This window comes from Papio anubis, chromosome 20 (genome assembly GCF_008728515.1).
Source record: "Papio anubis isolate 15944 chromosome 20, Panubis1.0, whole genome shotgun sequence".
Classification (NCBI taxonomy): Eukaryota; Metazoa; Chordata; class Mammalia; order Primates; family Cercopithecidae; genus Papio; species Papio anubis.
This window is the reverse complement of record NC_044995.1, coordinates 40,349,972-40,367,688: the sequence shown is the minus strand read 5'-3', so window position 1 is coordinate 40,367,688 and position 17,717 is coordinate 40,349,972. Positions and strand designations below refer to the sequence as shown.

The 17,717-nt window shown below is 53.9% G+C and overlaps 2 protein-coding genes across 5 annotated transcripts in view; both read right to left on the bottom strand.

The window, feature by feature from the left end:
- Positions 1–8,776, bottom strand: part of ZNF653 (zinc finger protein 653) — a 22,755-nt gene extending 13,979 nt beyond the window's left edge. Inside the window, exons 1-4 of one of the 4 annotated variants that reach the window (XM_021930715.2) lie at positions 8,170–8,281; positions 7,584–7,757; positions 7,163–7,336; positions 474–517 (exon numbers count right to left, since the gene is read on the bottom strand). In XM_021930715.2, the coding sequence (XP_021786407.2) occupies positions 474–517; positions 7,163–7,179 (61 nt within the window). In that variant the 5' untranslated portion in view covers positions 7,180–7,336; positions 7,584–7,757; positions 8,170–8,281. Of the gene's footprint in view, positions 1–473; positions 518–7,162; positions 7,337–7,583; positions 8,062–8,169 lie in introns of those variants that run through there. The other 3 variants (XM_009193552.4, XM_017952218.3, XM_031659884.1) reach the window with 3 other exon arrangements.
- ECSIT (ECSIT signaling integrator) lies at positions 8,773–17,717 on the bottom strand (the record flags this gene model as incomplete). The annotated part of the gene is made up of 6 exons (XM_031659886.1): positions 8,773–9,127; positions 10,143–10,248; positions 10,392–10,540; positions 10,670–10,727; positions 16,036–16,259; positions 17,102–17,717. Coding segments are annotated over 6 exons (1,395 nt in total), but the record flags the coding sequence as incomplete, so codon positions are not given.

The following is a 17,717-nucleotide window of genomic DNA, read 5'->3' as shown; positions in this document are numbered from 1 at the left end:
AGGTCATGGCTCCCCCCCGCCTCTGGAGAATCCTAAGAAGGGGAGGGGCTCACTGCCACCAGCTGGCCTTCACCCTGCTGGACATGGCCTGCGACCCCTAGCTCCAGAGCTCAGAGCTGAGCAGACCCTGGCTGTTCAGACTCCCACCGACTGGTGGCCAGCAAGACAGGAGGGGCAAGCTCCAGACCTCCCCTCTAACCACCAGTGCCTGGCTCCCCCTGCCCTTAGGGCTCTGCACAAGCTGTTCCCTCTGCTTGGCTCTCCCCTGGCTGACTCCCATGCCGGGAGCAAGAGACTGAGGGAGCCAAGGACACTGCCTGAGACATGAGACACGCAGACCTGGGTTTGAAGTCTGGCTCTGCTGGTTCCAACTGTGCTGCCCAGGGCAGCGACCTGGCCTCTCTGGGCCTTGATTTCCATATTCCCACCACTCCCAACTCTCCCCACCTCCCCCAGGCTGAGCGTCCACTTACTTTTCTTCCGCTTTGGCTTTTTGGGGACCTGCTCCCAAGGCTTCCTGCAACAGAGAGAGGCAGTGAGGGTGAACGCGGGGCCAGCGCTGGGCCTGTCTGAACCATAAGTAATTACAGTGACTAGAGCCACTGCTCATTGTGCACTGAAACGAAATCTCAACTTTTTTTTGTTTTTGAGATGGAGTCTCGCTCTGCTGCCCAGGCTGGAGTGCAGTGGTGAGATCTCAACTCACTGCAGCCTCTGCCTCCCAGGTTCCAGCGATTCTCCTGCCTAAGCCTCTCACGTACCTGGAATTACTATAGGTGCACGCCACCACACCCGGCTCATTTCTGTATTTTTAGTAGAGATGGGGTTTCACCATGTTGACAAGGTTGGTCTCGAACTCCTGACCTCAGGTGATCTGCCCACCTCCGCCTCCTAAAGTGCTGGTATTACTTTGGGAGTAATACCAAGGTATTACTTGGCTGGTGAGCGGCCACGCCTGGCCTGAACTTTTTTTTTTTTTTTTTGGAGGCAAGGTCTTGCTCTGTTACCCAGGCTGGAGTGCAGTGGCGCAATCTCAGTTCACTGCAATCTCCACCTCCCGGGTTCAAGCGATTCTCCTGCCTCAGCCTCCTGAGTAGCTGGGATTACAGGCTAATTTTTGTATTTTTAGTAGAGACAGGGTTTCACCATGTTGGTCAGGCTGGTCTTGAACTCCTGATCTTGTGATCTGCCTGCCTCAGCCTCCCAAAGTGCTGGGATTACAGGCGTGAGCCACCGCTTTTTGAAGGAGTCTAGCTCTATCACCCAGGCTGGAGTGCGGTTGTGCGATCTCGGCTCACTGCAGCCTCCGCCTCCCAGATTCAAGCGATTCTCGTGCTTCCAGAGTAGCTGGGATTACAGGCATGCACCACTATGCCCAGCTTGTGTGTGTGTGTGTGTGTGTGTGTGTGTGTGTCTGACCTCAGGTGATCCGCCCATCTCAGCCTCCAAAGTGTTGGGATTACAGGCATGAGCCACTGTGCCCAGCCCGGAATCTGAACTTTTATGTACCTGTCCCCAACTCCAGCACTCAGGCCCCTCGCTTGGACTCTCTCCCCTACCCACCAGCCCTGGGAGAGGCCTCTAGCATCATCACCACCTCAAGGAGCAGGAAAAACAGGCTTGGAGGGGTGAGGCCACCTACGCCCTGGGTCCCACAGTCAGGGAGCAGAGAAGTAACAAAGTGGGTATGAAAAGTTGGTGTGGAAGCAGAATTCCAAGATGGCCCCCACAGTTACCCTGGGATATATGCCCTGTATGATCCTCTTCCCCTGAGCAGGGCAGGCCTGTGAGGAGGACTGGATATCAAGCCTTGGTTAGGTGACTGTGAGTTAATCAAAAGGAAGCATATCTTGCAGGGCACAGTGGCTCAAACCTGTAGTGCCAACTACTTGAGAGGCTGAAAGTGGTCTTGGCCCACAGCCAACAAGACAGTGGGTACTGTCTGGGTGTGGTGTCTCACACCTGTAATCCTAGCACTTTGGGAGGCTGAGGCAGGAGGACTGCTTGAAGCCAGGGGTTCAAGACCAGCCTGGGCAACATAGCAAGACCCCATCTCTATTTATACATTAAAAAAAAAAAAAAAAAAGTCCAGGCTCAGTGGCTCATGCCTGTAATTCTAGCACTTTAGGAGGCTAAGGCGGGTGGATGGCTTGAGGCCAGAAGTTGGAGACCAGTCTGGGAAGCATGGTGAAACCCTGTCTCCACAAAAAATACAGAAATTACCCAGGTGGTGGCATGCGCCTATAGTCCCAGCTACTCAGGAGGTTGAGGTGGGAGGATCACCTGAGCCTGGGGAGGTCAAGGCTGCAGTGAGCCACGATCATGCCACTGCACTCCAGCCTGGGCAAGAGTAAAACCATGTCTCAAAAACAAAGAAACAAACAAACAAAAAACGATCGTCATCATGGTACAGCCCTGTCACTTAATCATCAATAAGCAAACGGTACAAGGATCATTATGATTATCAGTATCATCATAGAGCCCAGGTCCCCTGGCCTCCCTGCTGTGGCCCAGACCTGCTCTTGCCACAAACATCCTGACAACCAGTCTAGTGTCTCTTACCAGCAAAACTGTCCACCCCCTCTGACTCCTGCCCAGCCCTGTAACAATTCTCGGTACCATACCCATCTGGTTCCCAGGACTGCACCTTGGGGCTCTTCCATCCTTCCTGCGCCAGGCTCTGCCCCTGCCTCTGGCTCTGCTCTTCCAGGTCCCATCCCATGTGACTCTATCCCTTCCCACGCTCCACCCTCCCCTGCACATGGCCATACTGGCTGTGGAGACCCCCACCCAACCCAAAACCCAAGTCTGGCTCTGTCACCAAGGTTGGAGTGGAGTAGCGCTATCTCGGTTCACTGCAACCTCTGCCTCCTGGGTTCAAGTGATTCTCCTGACTCAGCCTCCCAAGTAGCTGGGATTACAGATGCCTGCCACCATGCCCAGTTAATTTTTGTATTTTTAGTAGAGATGGGATTTTGCCATGTTGGCCAGACTAGTCTTGAACTCGTGACCTCAAGTGGTCTGCCTGCCTCAGCCTCCGAAAGTGCTGGGATTACAAGTGTAAGCCACCATGCCCGGCCCCAAACCCAAGTCCTAATGTCCACAGCCACCTCCACCCACTCACCGCTGGAGGCTGGGAGTGTCACATTGCGGTGGGGACAGTCTTGGGTATCAGCCAGACCCAAGTTCAAGACTCAGCTATCAACTGCCTGTGTGACCTCAAGCAGGTCTTGTCCCTTCTGAGCCTCAGTCTCCCTGTCTGTGAAGTGGAAACAGTAGTAGTGCCTCCCACACAGGATCACCATGGGGAGCAAGCGAGGTCATGTGTAACCTGGTGAGCGCCACTTTCCAACCCCAATGCAGGGCTCTCTCCCTCAAACTGCCTACCTCTCCTGTCCACTTCTCCAACTTCTGCCACTTCTCTGTGACTCCCAGCAGAGGCCACTGGCACCAAGGACCACAGCTACTGGGGCTACTCAGGCCCTGGCTTTGCTGTTCCCTGCGGTTTCCTTTCAGTCTTCACTCAGTCATTCCCACCAGCATCTAGATGTGCCATGATTTCTCCCGTCTTGGATTAAAATCATTTTGATACCCCCCTTTCCCACCAGCCCCTTCCCCATATCTTTTTTTTTTTTCTTTTTGAGACAGGGTCTCGTGGTATTGCCCCAGCTGGAGTGCAGTGGCGCCATCAAAGCTTACTGAAGCCTCAACCTCCAGTGCTCAACTGATCCTCTTGCCTCAGCCTCCTGAGTAGCTGGGACTACAGGCATGCACCACCATACCCGGCTAACTTTTGTATTTTTTGTAGAGATTGGGTTTCGCCATGTTGCCCAAGCTGGTCTCAAACTCCTGGGCTCAGGTGATCCTCCTGCTTCAGTCTCCCGAAGTGCTGGGATTACAAGCGTGAGCTACCGCACCCAGCCTCCTTCCTCATTTCCCCCCTTTGCCACTGTCGTCTACACTCGCTGTCTCCATATCCTCTCCTCCGTCTCACTGGAACTCCTCCAGTCAGGGCTTTTCTCCATCACGTCACACACTCTCCCATCACGGTCACCAGTGATGGCTGCTTCACTTGGCCCAACAGCACTGGACATGACAGACACTTCCTTTGGCCTCCTGGGCGCTGCCACTGCCCAGTGCTCCACTGGCACTGGGGCTGCTGCTTCTCCCTCACCTCTCTTACCAAGGAGAGCAAATGCCACACTCAGGCCTGTATTTTCTGTCTGAAAGTATCCCTTTAGTAATTTTTTTCTTTTGAGATGGAGGCTCGCTCTGCCGCCCAGGCTGGAGTGCGGTGGCGTGATCTCGGCTCACTGCAACCTCTGCCTCCCGGGTTCAAGCGATTCTCCTGCCTCAGCCTCCTGTGTAGCTGGGACTATAGGCACGTGCCACCAGGCCCAGTGAATTTTTGTATTTTTAGTAGAGACGGGGTTTCAATATGCTGGCCAGGCTGGTCTCGAACTCCTGACTTCATGGTCTGCCCACCTCAGTCTCCCAAAGTGCTGGGATTACAGGTGTGAGCCACCGTGCCTGGACTAATTTTATTTTATTTTTTGAGACAGAGTCTTGCTCTGTTGTCCAGGCTGGAGTGCAGTGGCGCCATCTCGGCTCACTGCAACCTCTGCCTCCAAGGTTCAAGCAATTCTCCTGCCTTAGTTTCCCGAGTAGTTGGGACTACAGGTGTGTACCACCACGCCCATCTAATTTTTGTATTTTTAGTAGAGACAGGGTTTCAATATGATGGCCAGGCTGGTCTCGAACTCCTGACTTCTCGATCTGCCCACCTTGGCCTCCCGAAGTGCTGGGACTATAGGCGTGAGCCATCGTGCCTGGCCTATTTTTATTTTACTTTTTGAGACAGAATCTCGTTCTGTGGCCCAGGCTGGAGTGCAGTGGTACAATCTCAGCTCACTGCAACCTCCACCTCCCGGGTTCAAGTAATTCTCCTGCCTCAACCTCCCAAGTAGCTGGGATTACAGGTGTGCACCACCGCACCCGGCTAATTTTTGTATTTTCAGTAGAGACAGGGTTTCACCCTATTGGTCAGACTGGTTTCAAACTCCTGACCTCAAGTGATCCACCTGCCTCGGCCTCCCAAAGTGCTGGGATTACAGGTGTGAGCTACCATGCCCCGTCCTCCTTTTTTTTTTTTTAATTGTTGTCAGGAGTAGCATGAACCTCCCTGGACTCATCATCAGCTTTACCAATTGTTAACTCTTGGCCAACCTTGTATCACAATGTGTACCCCATCCATTCTTCAAGCCACACACATCCTAGAGACAGTTCCTTCTAAAATATAAACAAGGCTGGGTGCGGTGGTGTGTGACTTGTATTCCCAGCTACTCTGGAGGCTGAGGTGGGAGGATCTCTTGAGCCCAGGAGTTCAAGACCAGCCTGAGCAACATAGCAAGACTGCATCTCAAAAATAAATAAATAAGTAAATAAATAAAGGCCGGGCACAGTGGCTCACGCCTGTAATCCCAGCACTTTGGGAGGCCGAGGCAGTCAGACCACTTGAGGTCAGCAGTTCGAGACCAGCCTGGCCAACATGGCGAAACCCTGTCTCTACTAAAAATACAAAAATTAGACAGGCATAGGGGCACACACCTGTAGTCCCAGCTACTTGGGAGGCTGAGGCAGGAGAATCGCTTGAAACCGGGAGGCAGAGGTTGCAGTGAGCTGAGACTGTGCCACTACATTCCAGCCTGGGTGACAGAGCAAGACTCCATCTCAAAAAAAATAAATAAATAAATAAAAAATAAGGGGGGGTGGGGGAAATAAAGGCAGACCATACCACTTCTTTCTCTTTACAAAATCTTGCACTTAAGAAAAGGCTCCCACTTCACTGGGAGGAAAAACTGGAGTCCTCTCCACGGCCCTGAATGACCTTCTCTGTCACCAGTCCGTCCTTGTCTTCCCTTCTCCCCCTCAATCATTGCAGTCCAGCCACACAACCCTCTTCAGTGTTCCTGGCACACAACAGGGTCCTGCCTCAGGGCCTTTGCTTTTGCTATTCCCTCCACCTCAACTCTTCCCCAGAGATCTGCATGGCTCCTCCTAGGTTCCTTCAGGTCTTCACTGAAATGCTATCTTCTGAATGTGACCATCTTCACTCCCTATTTTAAATTTCAACTCACACTCTTCATTCACTTTTGTTTTTTCCATAGCCCCTCTCTTTCTCTCAGGGACTATATAACTTACTTAAGTTTCTGGTCTGTAGTAAACAGCCTTTTGCCAGGTATGGTGGCTCACGACTGTAATCCCAGCACTTTGGGAGGCTGAGGAGAGAGGATCCCTTGAGCCGAGGAGTTCGAGACCAGCCTGGATAACATAGTGAGACCCCCATCTCCATAAAAAATTTTAAAAACAGCCAGGCGAGGTGGCTCACCTATAGTCCCAGCTACTCGGGTGACTGAGTCAGGAGAATCCCTTGAGCCTGGGAGGTTGAGGCTGCTGTGAGCTATGAACATGCCACTGTACTCTGGCCTGGGTGACAAAGTGAGACCCTGTCTCAAGAACAAACAAACAGGGCTGGGCACAGTGGCTTACACCTGTAATCCCAGCACTTTGGGAGGCTGAGGCCGGAGAATCACTTGAGCCTAGGAGTTTGAGATCAGCCTGGGCAACATAGGGAAACCTCTGTCTCTACAAAAAATACAAAAATTAGCCAGGTGGGGTGACGTGCACCTGTGGTCCCAACTACTCAGGAGGCGGAGGTAAGAGGATCACTTGAACCCACGAGGTTGAAGCTGCAGTGAGCCGTGATCATGCCACTGCACTCCAGTCTGGGCGAGAGAGTGAGACTCTGTCTCAAAAAGAAAAACGAGGGCCAGGCATGGTGGCTCACACCTGTAATCCCAGCACTTTGGGAGGCCGAGGCAAGTGGATCACAAGGTCAGGAGATCGAGACCATCCTGGCTAACCTGGTAAAAATACAAAAAATTAGCCGGGTGTGGTGGCGGGCGCCTGTAGTCCCAGGAGGCTGAGGCAGGAGAATGGCATGAACCCAGGAGGCGGAGCTTTCAGTGAGCGGACATTGTGCCACTGCACTCCAGCCTGGGTGACAGAGCAAGACTCTGTCTCAAAAAAAAAAAAAAAAAAAAAAAAGGAAAACGAACCAAAAAAACCCCAGGACTTTGAACAAGCCATCCCCTCTGCCCACCAGAATGTCTGTTCCATGAGGCAGGTATCTTTGCGCTCCCAGCATTTCCAGTCCTGCTCTTGAGCATATAAATCAGCCTGCTGCCCTGGGAAAGGGGTGGGTATAATTCAGCAGGATCTGTTTCATTCTTGACTCTCAGAATCTTCCCCCAGAGAAACATGCGAACATGTGCACCTGAAAACCAGGGCAGAACAAGGATTTCCTTGCAGCACTGCTTGTGATAGGGAATAAATATCATCCTTGTAAAAGTTAATACTTAGGAACCCACTACCTGCCAGGCACTGTTCTAAGCTCTTTGCCTATTTTAACTCAATCATCCCATCAACGTATAAGGCAGGAAGGTAAAAACTCCATCCACACTGCTCCTTCTCAAGATAATTTACTTTACAAAGGCCTCTCTGCCCTCCACCTGCCCAGCTACCTAGCGGTTTCCTCTTCATCCGAGTAGCCCTGGGCTGAGTTGCTTCACAGAAATAGGTTTAGGGGAGTGAAGTCCAGGTTGTGAAGAGTCCCCCGGGTGTGCTGGATCTCGGGTTGCGAGAATGGGGCCATACGGAGTCCCAGATGGGGCACCAGAACTTCAGGAAGGGCAGGGCTGAGTGCCCCAGGGTGTCCAGAGTCCCGGGCCAGGTGGGGAATTAAGCGGGGGAGGATGAGACCGGTGAGGGGGCGGGGCTGCCCCTCCAGGGACTGGGTAGTTACAAGGCCTGGAGGTGGGGCCAGTCCCAGGATTGGGCCGCCAGAGTTCTAGCGGGCGGGGCCCAGCGCTCAGAAGGCGGGTACAGGGGCTGGGTGCATCCTAGGATTGGACAGTCGAAACGATGGGAGGCGGGGCCACGAGCCAGGAGCGTCCCGGCCTGGCAGTCGGAGACCCAGGCCGGCGGTCCGGCTACTGGGCGGGGCTCGCAGGTGCCGGGGGCAGGGCCTCAAGGCGGAGGGGCGGGGCAAAGCCCGGCGGGGGCTGGGGGCATCTCCTCCCTCCCTCCTTTGGGGCCAGGCCCCCTCACCCGTGGCGGCCGCTCCGCTGGCCGCGCTCCAGAGAGATGAGGTAGGCGGCGAGCTTGGCGTCGCTCCAGCCGCTGCGGCGCCGCAGGTCCACCCAGGGCCCGTGCGCCTCGCCCAGGTACACGCGCCGCACGTCGTACTTCTTCCGGGACTCGAGCCGTCGCCGGGCCCGGTCCGACTCCGTGAGTCGCGGCCGGCCCCGCGCCTTTCGGCCCGCTGCGCCCTCCTCGGCTGCTGCCTCCCCGCCCGCGCCCGCCTCAGCCTCCGCCTCCGCCTCGGGCTCCGGCGCCCGCTCCGCCATCCCCCCCACCTTGGTTACCAGCCTCCCCCGTTGTTAGGAGCCGGACCGGAAGTGGCGCGCATCTTCAGCGCCGCCGAGAAATTTCTCACGGTCTCTCGCTGCCCTGGGGCGCCAAAAGGAGACTAAGAACGGAAACTGCGCATGTGCACAACCAACAGCGCCCCCACCCCTTTTTGATTAAACTTTCTACCTTCGCTTGAAGCGGGAGAACCAGAAGAGCCTGCAGACCCTGAAGGGGTCTCGCCTGCCCATTGCTGGCAGCCTGAGATCCTGGGGAGGGAATGCGACACTACCAGAGAGGAGGGAAGGGAGCCCCAAGCAGGAAAACATTTATTTGCTGTACACTCAAAGGGCATCTCATGCCTTCAGTCCACCGCCGCCTCGGGCCACAGCCTGTGCCCTCACGCCCGCTCAGACTCAGCTCTGGCCCTGCTGCTGTCGCTGCAGGCTGTCGTCTTCCTCGTGGTGTTCGGGCGGGGGCGGTTCCTCCAGCCCTGCAGAGGATGTGTGGAGCTCCCCGGTGGCCCGGGTCAGGCGGAAGACCACGGGGATCTGGGCCAGAGTTGGATTGGTCTCCTGCAGGCCCTGGATCCACTTGGCCAGCGTCGCCTGGTCATGGGCACCCGCCATGCACATGGCGAAGACAGGGCCTTCCTCCACTGTTGGAAGAGATACACCCTGAGGGTTTGCACAGTGGGGGCTGCAGCGGCTAACCCATGCCTACACCTTTTTGAGGTATTTTACACTCCCTTCCACTTTCTTTTTTGTTTGAGATGGAGTCTCGCTGTGTCGCCCAGGCCGGAGTGCAGTGGCGAGATCTCGGCTCACTGCAACTTCCGCCTCCCAGGTTCAAGTGATTCTCCTGCCTTGGCCTCCAGAGGAGCTGGGACTACAGGCGCACAGCACCACGCCCGGCTAATTTTTAAATTTTTAGTAGAGATGAGGTTTCACTATGTTGGCCAGACTGGTCTCAAATTCCTGACCTCAAATGATCCACCCGTCTCAGCCTCCCAAAGTGCTGGGATTACAGGCCTGAGCCACTGCACCCGGCTTCCTTCCACTTTCTTGTGCCTCCAAACCTTTGCACAAGCTGGCCCTGCTGCCTAGGCTGCCCACTCCACACTTCACCCAAGCGATGCCTCCTGGGTCTTCTAGATTCTGCTAGGAAGCCCTCCTGACCTCCCACTCAAGGCACGCTCCTCTCCTAAGCTCCCCAAAGTGTAATTTGCCTGTTCCCTTACTGACTCAAGGGACTAGGTTTGTCCTGGTGACACCCAGTAGCCAGCACAGAGGTGTGGAGGGAGGGAATGACCAAGGGCCGACAGGGCTGAGTGGCCTGAGGTCTGGAGCCCCTGAGGCAAATGAGAGTGTGTGGCAGGAGGATGAGGGGGTAAGTGGACTGCATCTCAGCCTGGGCCTACTCCTTGACCCCAGAGGCCGCCCCTCATGCTGGGTGGTGTTTGGAATGTTTGGAAGTCCTGCCTGTCCAGGTTTTTGCCTTTTTTTTTTTTTTTTTTTTTTTTAAGAGACAGGGTCTATCACGCAGGCCAGAGTGCAGTGGCTCAATCATAATTCACTGCAACCTCAGCTCCCAGGCTCAAGTGATCCTCCCACCTCAGCCTGTCGGAGGGCTGAGATTACAGGCACACCCACCGCACCAGGCCCAGTTTCTACCTTCATTGATGTCAAACTCGTAGTCGTCCCAGCCACTCCTCGAATACTCCAGGTCCAGCTGCATCGGGTAATAGAGGTTCCACTCCTCCGGGGTCTCTTCCACTTCCTACTCCAAAGAGGGGAGTGCAGGCAGGAGGGTCAGAGGCCGGGGCTCTCGCAGTCTCCCTCCCCCAGCCTCTCCCATGCACCCTCAGGGTGGTGCCAGCCCCACTCCCCAGGCCCGACACGTGCTTTGCTTTAAGCCCTCACCCTCTCCTCCGGGGGCAGCAAGTCAGCTCTGAGGATGTGGTAATACACACACTTGTTTCGGAGCCACAGGGAGAAGGGGCCCTCGACAAAGATGGGCCGGGCAGGGTTGTGGCGGGCCAGGGCAGCCTGCTGATCGGGACTCTGGATTCCTGGTGTGGAGATATACATGCCCTGTGCCCTGTGAGGGACTCTGCCCAAAGGCTCAGGGAGCCCAGCTTAGGTCCAGCAGGGCCTGGGTCAGGTTAGAGACCTGGCTGCCCCTATGCTTGTGGACTTACCTACGATGTGGGGCTGGGGGGGATCTGCTGCACCTGTTGAGTCTTTGGGCAAAGGAATCTGCAAGGGAAAGTAGGGATGTAATCTTGTAACCCCCAATCCCCTACAGAGGAACTGGAGACAGAGAAACAGAAAGGGGGATATCAGCGAATTTAGGACACCTTTCCTGGATCTGGTACATGGTCCTCCAACCTGTCCCCTTGTCCCTCTGTCCCATTTGGCAATAGCCACCAACCTTTAGGATGCTCACCCTGAGGGAACCACCCTGGAGCCAGCCCACATGTGTCAAAATCCTGACTCCGTCACAAGCTGTGTGACCTCGGCCAAGTCACTGTACCTGTGTGCCTCAGTTTCTTCAGATGCACAATAGGGATGATAATAGCACTTAATTCCAATTTTTTTTTTTCTTTCATAGAGATGGGGTCTCCCTCTCTGTCATCCATGCTGGAGTACGGTGGCACGATCATAGTTCACTGTAGGCCTGAACTCCTGGGCTCAAGTGATCTTCCCACCTCAGTTTCCCAAGTAGCTGGGTCTAAAGGTGCACACCACTATGCCCCGCTAATTTAATTTTTTAAATTTTTTTATTTTTGAGATGGAGTTTTTCTCTTGTTGCTCAGGCTGGAGTGCAGTGGCGTGATCTTGACTCACTATAGCCTCCGCCTCCTGGGTTCAAGCGATTCTCCTGCCTCAGCCTCCCGAGTAGCTGGGACTACAGGCACCTGCCACCACGCCAGGCTAATTTTTTGTATTTTTAGTAGAGATAGGGTTTTGCTATGTTGGCCTGGCTGGTCTCAAACTCCTGGCCTCAGGTGATCCACCTGCCTTGGCCTCCCAAAGCACTAGGATTATGGGCATAAACCTAACTTTGGGTGGTTGTAAAATGTGTAGAACAGTCCCTGGCAAATAGTAAGTGCTCGGTGCTTGTGAATTACAAGAAGAAAAATAACTTCACATATACAGAATATCCCAGGAAGGAGACACTAGAAGCAAATGATAGCTTTCACCTCTGTGGAGGACAGGGTGGGAAGGAATACCTTTTTGTATCTTTTAAAATGCTATAACCTGAACATAATTCAAAAACACTAGACAATTTTTTTTTTTTTTTTTGAGATGGAGTTTTGCTCTTGTTGCCCAGGCTGGAATGCAGTGGCGTGATCTCGGCTCACCACAACCTCCACCTCCTGGGTTCAAGTGATTCTCCTGCCTCAGTCTCCCGAGTAGCTGGGATTTACAGGCATGCACCACCACGCCCGGCTAATTTTTATATTTTTAGTAGAGATGGGGTTTCTCCATGTTGGTCAGGCTGTTCTTAAACTCCTGACCTCAGGTGATCTGCCTGCCTTGGCCTCCCAAAGTGCTGGGATTACAGGCGTGAGCCACCGCACCCCACCAACAAATTTTTTTTTTTTAACAAAATGCAACTGCTTTTGAACCAAAACAGTGGACAGCTGTTAGAACATATATCATTCATCCTTTCAAGTTAAAAAAATTGAGATGGGCAGGACGGGCACGGTGGCTCACACCTGTAATCCCAGCACTTTGGGAGGCCGAGGCTGGTGGATCACTTGAGGCCAGGAGTTTAAGACCAGCCTGGCCAACATGGTGAAACCCCAACTCTACTAAAGATACAAAAATTAGCTGGGAGTGGTGGCACACACCTGTAGTCCCTGCTACACGGGAGGCTGAGGAACGAGAATTGCTTGAACCTGGCAGATGGAGGTGGTAGTGAGCCGAGACTGTGCCACCGCACTCCAGCATGGGCGACAGAACAAGGCTCTGTCTCAAAAACAAAAAAAAGAAAAATTGAGATGGATCAGTGACTTCTAGTTGTTTTAAGTGACATTTGCAAAACGCAAGGTACATGTATATAATCCCCTGCTACTAAAGAAACTTTTTTTTTTTTTTTGAGACAGAGTTTCACTCTTATTGCCCAGACTGGAGTGCAATGGCACAATCTTGGCTCACTGCAACCTCCACCTCCTGGGTTCAAGCGATTCTCCTGCCTCAGCCTCACAAGTAGCTGGGATTACAGGCATGCATCACCACGCCCGGATAATTCTTTTTGTATTTTTAATAGAGACGGGGTTTCTCCATGTTGGTCAGACTGGTCTCGAACTCCCAACCTCAGGTGATCCCGCCTGCCTCAGCCTCCCAAAGTGCTGGGATTACAGGTGTGAGCCACCGTGCCTGGCCAAGAAACTTCTTTTTTTAAACAGATAGGATCCTGCTCCGTCGCCCAGTCTGGTTTACAGTGGTATGATCACGGCTCACCACAGCCTTGACTTCCTGAGTTCAAGCCATCCTCCTGCCTCAGCCTCCTGAGTAGCTGGGGCTACAGGTGTGCACCACCACTCCCAGCTAATTTTCATATTTTTTTTTGGTAGAGACAGGGTCTTGGCATGTTGCCCAGGCTGGTCTCAAACTTCTGGGCGCAAGCAGTCCATCTGCGTCAGCCTCCCAAAGTGCTGGGATTACAGGCATGAGCCACTGCGCCCGGCTGTATTTTACTCCATGAGATGGGGGTGAAGGATATTTAAATACAAAGGATATAGATGCAAAAAAAAAAAAAAAAGAGAGAGAGAGAGAGAGAGAGATCTGCAAATGCATAGAACCTCTCTGGAAGGAGACATGGAAATAGTCACCTCTGGGGAAGGAGACAGGGGTGGGGAGGGGGCGGGGCCTGGGCAGAAGCAGAGGACTCCTCACCGTGTGCTTTTACATGCTGTTTGGCTTTTTAGTGCATTGCTTTGCAAAATGAAGAAATGAACTGAAAACAACCCTTCCTCCCACATTCTACTGCTGGTCTCAAGGTGTCTCTCACCGGGACCTACAACCCTGGTCCCCCAGCCCCTCTCCCCGTCCAATATCATCCACACAGCCGCCAGGAGACACGTTTCCAATTGCAGATTCTTCCAGAAACATGATTCCAACCCCATCCCTCTTTTTTCTTTTTTTGAGACACAGTCTTGCTCTATCGCCCAGGCTGGAGTGCAGTGGCACTATCTTGGCTCACTGCAAACTCTGCCTCCCAGGTTCACGCCATTCTTCTGCCTCAGCCTCCCGAGTAGCTGGGACTACAGGCGCCCGCCACCACACCTGGCTAATTTTTTTGTATTTTTAGTAGAGACAGGGTTTCACTGTGTTAGCCAGGATGGTCTTGATCTCCTGACTTCATGATCCGCCCGCCTCAGCCTCCCAAAGTGCTGGGATTACAGGCTTGAGCCACCGTGCCCAGCCCATCCCTCTTCTTAAATCCCCGCCCCCCGCCCCTGGCATGGCTCTCCCCACCAACCAGGAGGTTTGAGATCAAGCTCTTTAATCAGGTGCCCCCACTCACTGCACCCCATTCCCTGGTACACACTGCTCCCTCTGCCCAGAGTCCTCTGCTCTCCTTACCTCCCCCAGGAAGCCCTACCTGCCCACTCTGGGCTCCCACAGCGCCCCAGGCTTCTCCATCTCAGAACCACTGGCTCTTAAGGAAACTCTTATCCATCCAGGACCAGATGACAAGTGCTGTGAGGGGCTCTCTTTGGATCCCTTGTGTGATCTGGCGTGAGTGGAGACTCCCAGGACACTGAGATGGGGGTGTTACTCCACTCAGTCATTCAACAAGCCACTACCAAGTGTCAGCTTTGCACCAAATTCTGTGCTCAGCCTTGGGAGACAGGAGGGAGGCTGAGTCATGGTGAATAAGGAACCAAGCCCAGCACTGTGAAGGGGTAGTGCCTTGGCTAGGGAGGTCAGGAAGGGCATCCTGATTAGGAATAGTGGAGCTGAGACCGGAATAACATGAAGTCCACGGGGACAGTGTTCCTGGCAGAAGGAACAGAGAACACAAAGGCCTGTGGTGGGAACTGGCACAGAAAAGAAGGAAGATGTCTAGAAGGTAGCAAGTGTTGGGAGAAGGATGGGAGGGTGCTATGGTCTGAATGTTTATGGGCCCCTGAAATTCATGTTGCAGTGTATCTCCAATGCAATAGGATTAAGAGGTCAGGCCTTTGAGAAGAGAGGCACTTAGATCATAAGGGCTCTGCTCTCATGAATGAGATTAGTTCCCTTATAAAAGAGGTCTGGGCTGGGCATGGTGGCTCATGCGTGTAATCCCAGCACTTTGGGAGGCTGAGGTGGGCAGATCATGAGGTCAGGAGATTGAGACCAGCCTGGCCAACATGGTGAAACCTTGTCTCTACTAAAAATACAAAAATTAGCTGGGCGTGGTGGTGCATGCCTGTAGTCCCAGCTACTCAGGAGGCTGAGGCAGGAGAATTGCTTGAACCAGGGAGTCAGAGTTGCAGTGAGCCAAGATGGCACCACAGCACTCCAGCCTGGCAACAGAGTGAGATTCCGTCTCAAAAAAGAAAACAAATGTCTGAGGGGGCCAGGCATGGTGGCTCATGCTTGCAATCCCAGCACTTTGGGAGGCTAACGCAGGTGGATCACTTGAGCTCACAAGTTTGAGACCAGCCTGGGCAACATGGTGGAACCCCATCTCTACAAGAAATACAAAAATTACCTGGGTGTGGTGGTGTACGACTATAGTCCCAGCTACTCAGGAGGCTGAGGTGAAAGGATGGCTTCAGCCTGGGAGGTGGAATTTGCAGTGAGCCAAGATAGTGCCACTGCACTCCAGCCTGGGCAACAGAGCCAGACCTTGTCTCAAAACACAATAGAGGTCTGAGGGGCTTGTTTGCCTCTTATACTATGTGAGGACACAGCAAGAAGGTGTCATCCTTAAAGCAGAGAGGAAACCCTGACCAGACCTAGATCTGGTGACACCTTGATCTTGAACTTCCCAGCCTCTACAACTGTGAGCAATAAATTTTTGTTGTTCATAAATGACCCAAGCTAAGAGATTTTGTTAGAGCAGCCTGAAAGGACTGAAACAGAGGTTACTCAAGCTGTGCCAGCAGTAAGGACCATGGGAACCTACCAGAGGACTCAGCCAGAGAATCAGAACTTAATTCACGGCTAGGCACGGTGCCTCATGCCTGTAATCCCAGCACTTTGGGAGGCCAAGGCAGGAGGATTGCTTGAGCCCAGGAGTTCAAGACCAGCCTGGGCAATATAGCGAGACTCTGTCTCTAAAAAACACAGTTTTTTTAATTAGCCAGGTGTGGTGGTGTGTGACTGGAGTCCCAGCTACTCAGGAGGCTGAGGTGGAAAGATCGCTTGAGCCTGGGAGGCAGAGGCTGCAGTGAGCCGAGTTAGTGCCACTGCACTCCAGCCTGGGCAACAGAGCAAGACCCTGTCTCAAAAAAGAACTTGATTCACCACAGTCACTAGAGTGAGAGAAGGGGAGCCCGGAGGAGGAATGGTGGGAGCCTGACCTGGGGTGGCAGCTGAGGCTGTGGACAAGGGCGGATACCTGGTAGATGGTGACCCTGGCACTAAGGTCAGGCTCCATGTGCCTCAGGCCAAACGTGGCCAGCTCCACCGGGTCCTGGGACAGGTCCCGGGGCACTGGGAAGGGGTTGATGTTCATGAATCGAGGGAACCACAGCTTCAGGCGCAGCAACTTGAGCATGGGGTAGCTTTTGCGTCCAAATATCTGAATCAGCAGGAACTCCGTCTCCTTGTTGGGCATCACACCTGTGCTGGGCAGATGCAGGCAGAACCTCAGAGACGGAGGGGGACGGAGGGAAGGGAAGAGGAGAGAACATTGAAGTCAGGGAATTGATCACAGACAGGAAGAAAAGAATCAGAGAGAATTAGAAAGAAAAAGGCTCATGCCTGTAATCCCAGCACACTGGGAGGCCAAGGGGAGAGGATCACTTGAGCCCAGGAGTTTGAGACCAGTCTGGGCAACATAGTGAGACCCTACTTCTTTTGAGACAGAGTCTTGCTCATGCGCCCAGGCCTGGAGATGCAGTGGCGGGATCTCAGCTCCTGCAAGCTCCGCCTCCTGGGTTCACGCCATTCTCCACCTCAGCCTCCCGAGGTGGCTGGGACTGCAGGCGCCCGCCACCTGGCCGACTGGTTTTTGTATTTTTAGTAGGAACAGGGTTTCACCGTGTTAGCCAGGTCTGATCTCTGACCTCGTGATCCGCCCGTCTCGGCCTCCCAAAGTTCTGGGATTACAGGCTTGAGCCACCGCGCCCGGCCGTGAGACCTACTTCTAAAAGAAAGGTAGAAAGAGAGGAAGGAAGGGACGGAGGGAGGGAGGGAGGGAGGGAGGGAAGGAAGGAAGGAAGAGGAAGGAAGGAAGGAAGGAAAGCAGGCAGGCAGGCAGGAAGGAAGGAAGGAAGGAAAAAGGAAAAGTCAGAGGAAGGCAAGAAAGAGAGATGAGTGATGAAAAGATGGATTGGCAGAGGGAGGGGAGCCAGAGAGACAGAGACTGAGCCATGGAGGAAGGAGGGGCTGAAACCCAGGAGAGGTGTTGCCAGCTATCAGGGTAGCCCACTCCCCACCCCGCGCCAGCCTCCTGGCCTCACCGTGGCTCTCCATCTGCTCCAGGACGGCAATCCCACACTCCTGCTGCCGAGGGTAGTGGACGAAGATGCGCTGGATGACATTGCGAGGCCGGAAGACCTCTTTGGGGAAGATGTCGAGCAGCTGGTTGTACACAGCCAGGTCCCGCTCGACGCCATACTCCCGCATCTTGCGCAGGGCCAGGTAGATGAAGTCAATGTGGCCCCGCTTACGCAGGCTGTGCTCCCCAAATTTCTGCACCGCCTGCAGGAAGCTGGCCTTGTCCCGTTCCCCGCTAGGCGCCTGCCCAAACAGGTCCTCATAGGGCACCAGAGCCTTGGTGGGCCTTTGCCGGGGTTCTGGTGGGCTGGAAACCAGGGACTGTTCAGAGCTATGGGCAGCTGCGCTGCAGTGCAGGCCCCGAGGGAGCTGGCGAGGGACCTGGGGAGGGAGGAGAATTGCTGGAATCCGGCACCTCCCAGTGTCTATGGGGGCGCCAGGCTGGCTTTCCTGGGAGAGGTCCCAGTGGCCTCCCTGAGGACTTGGAGGTATGGAACTGTGGTTACGAACCCAAGATTCGACGCCATTACAAAGTGCAATAAAACACAATGCTGGCACAGTAGGGAGGAACAGGTACTG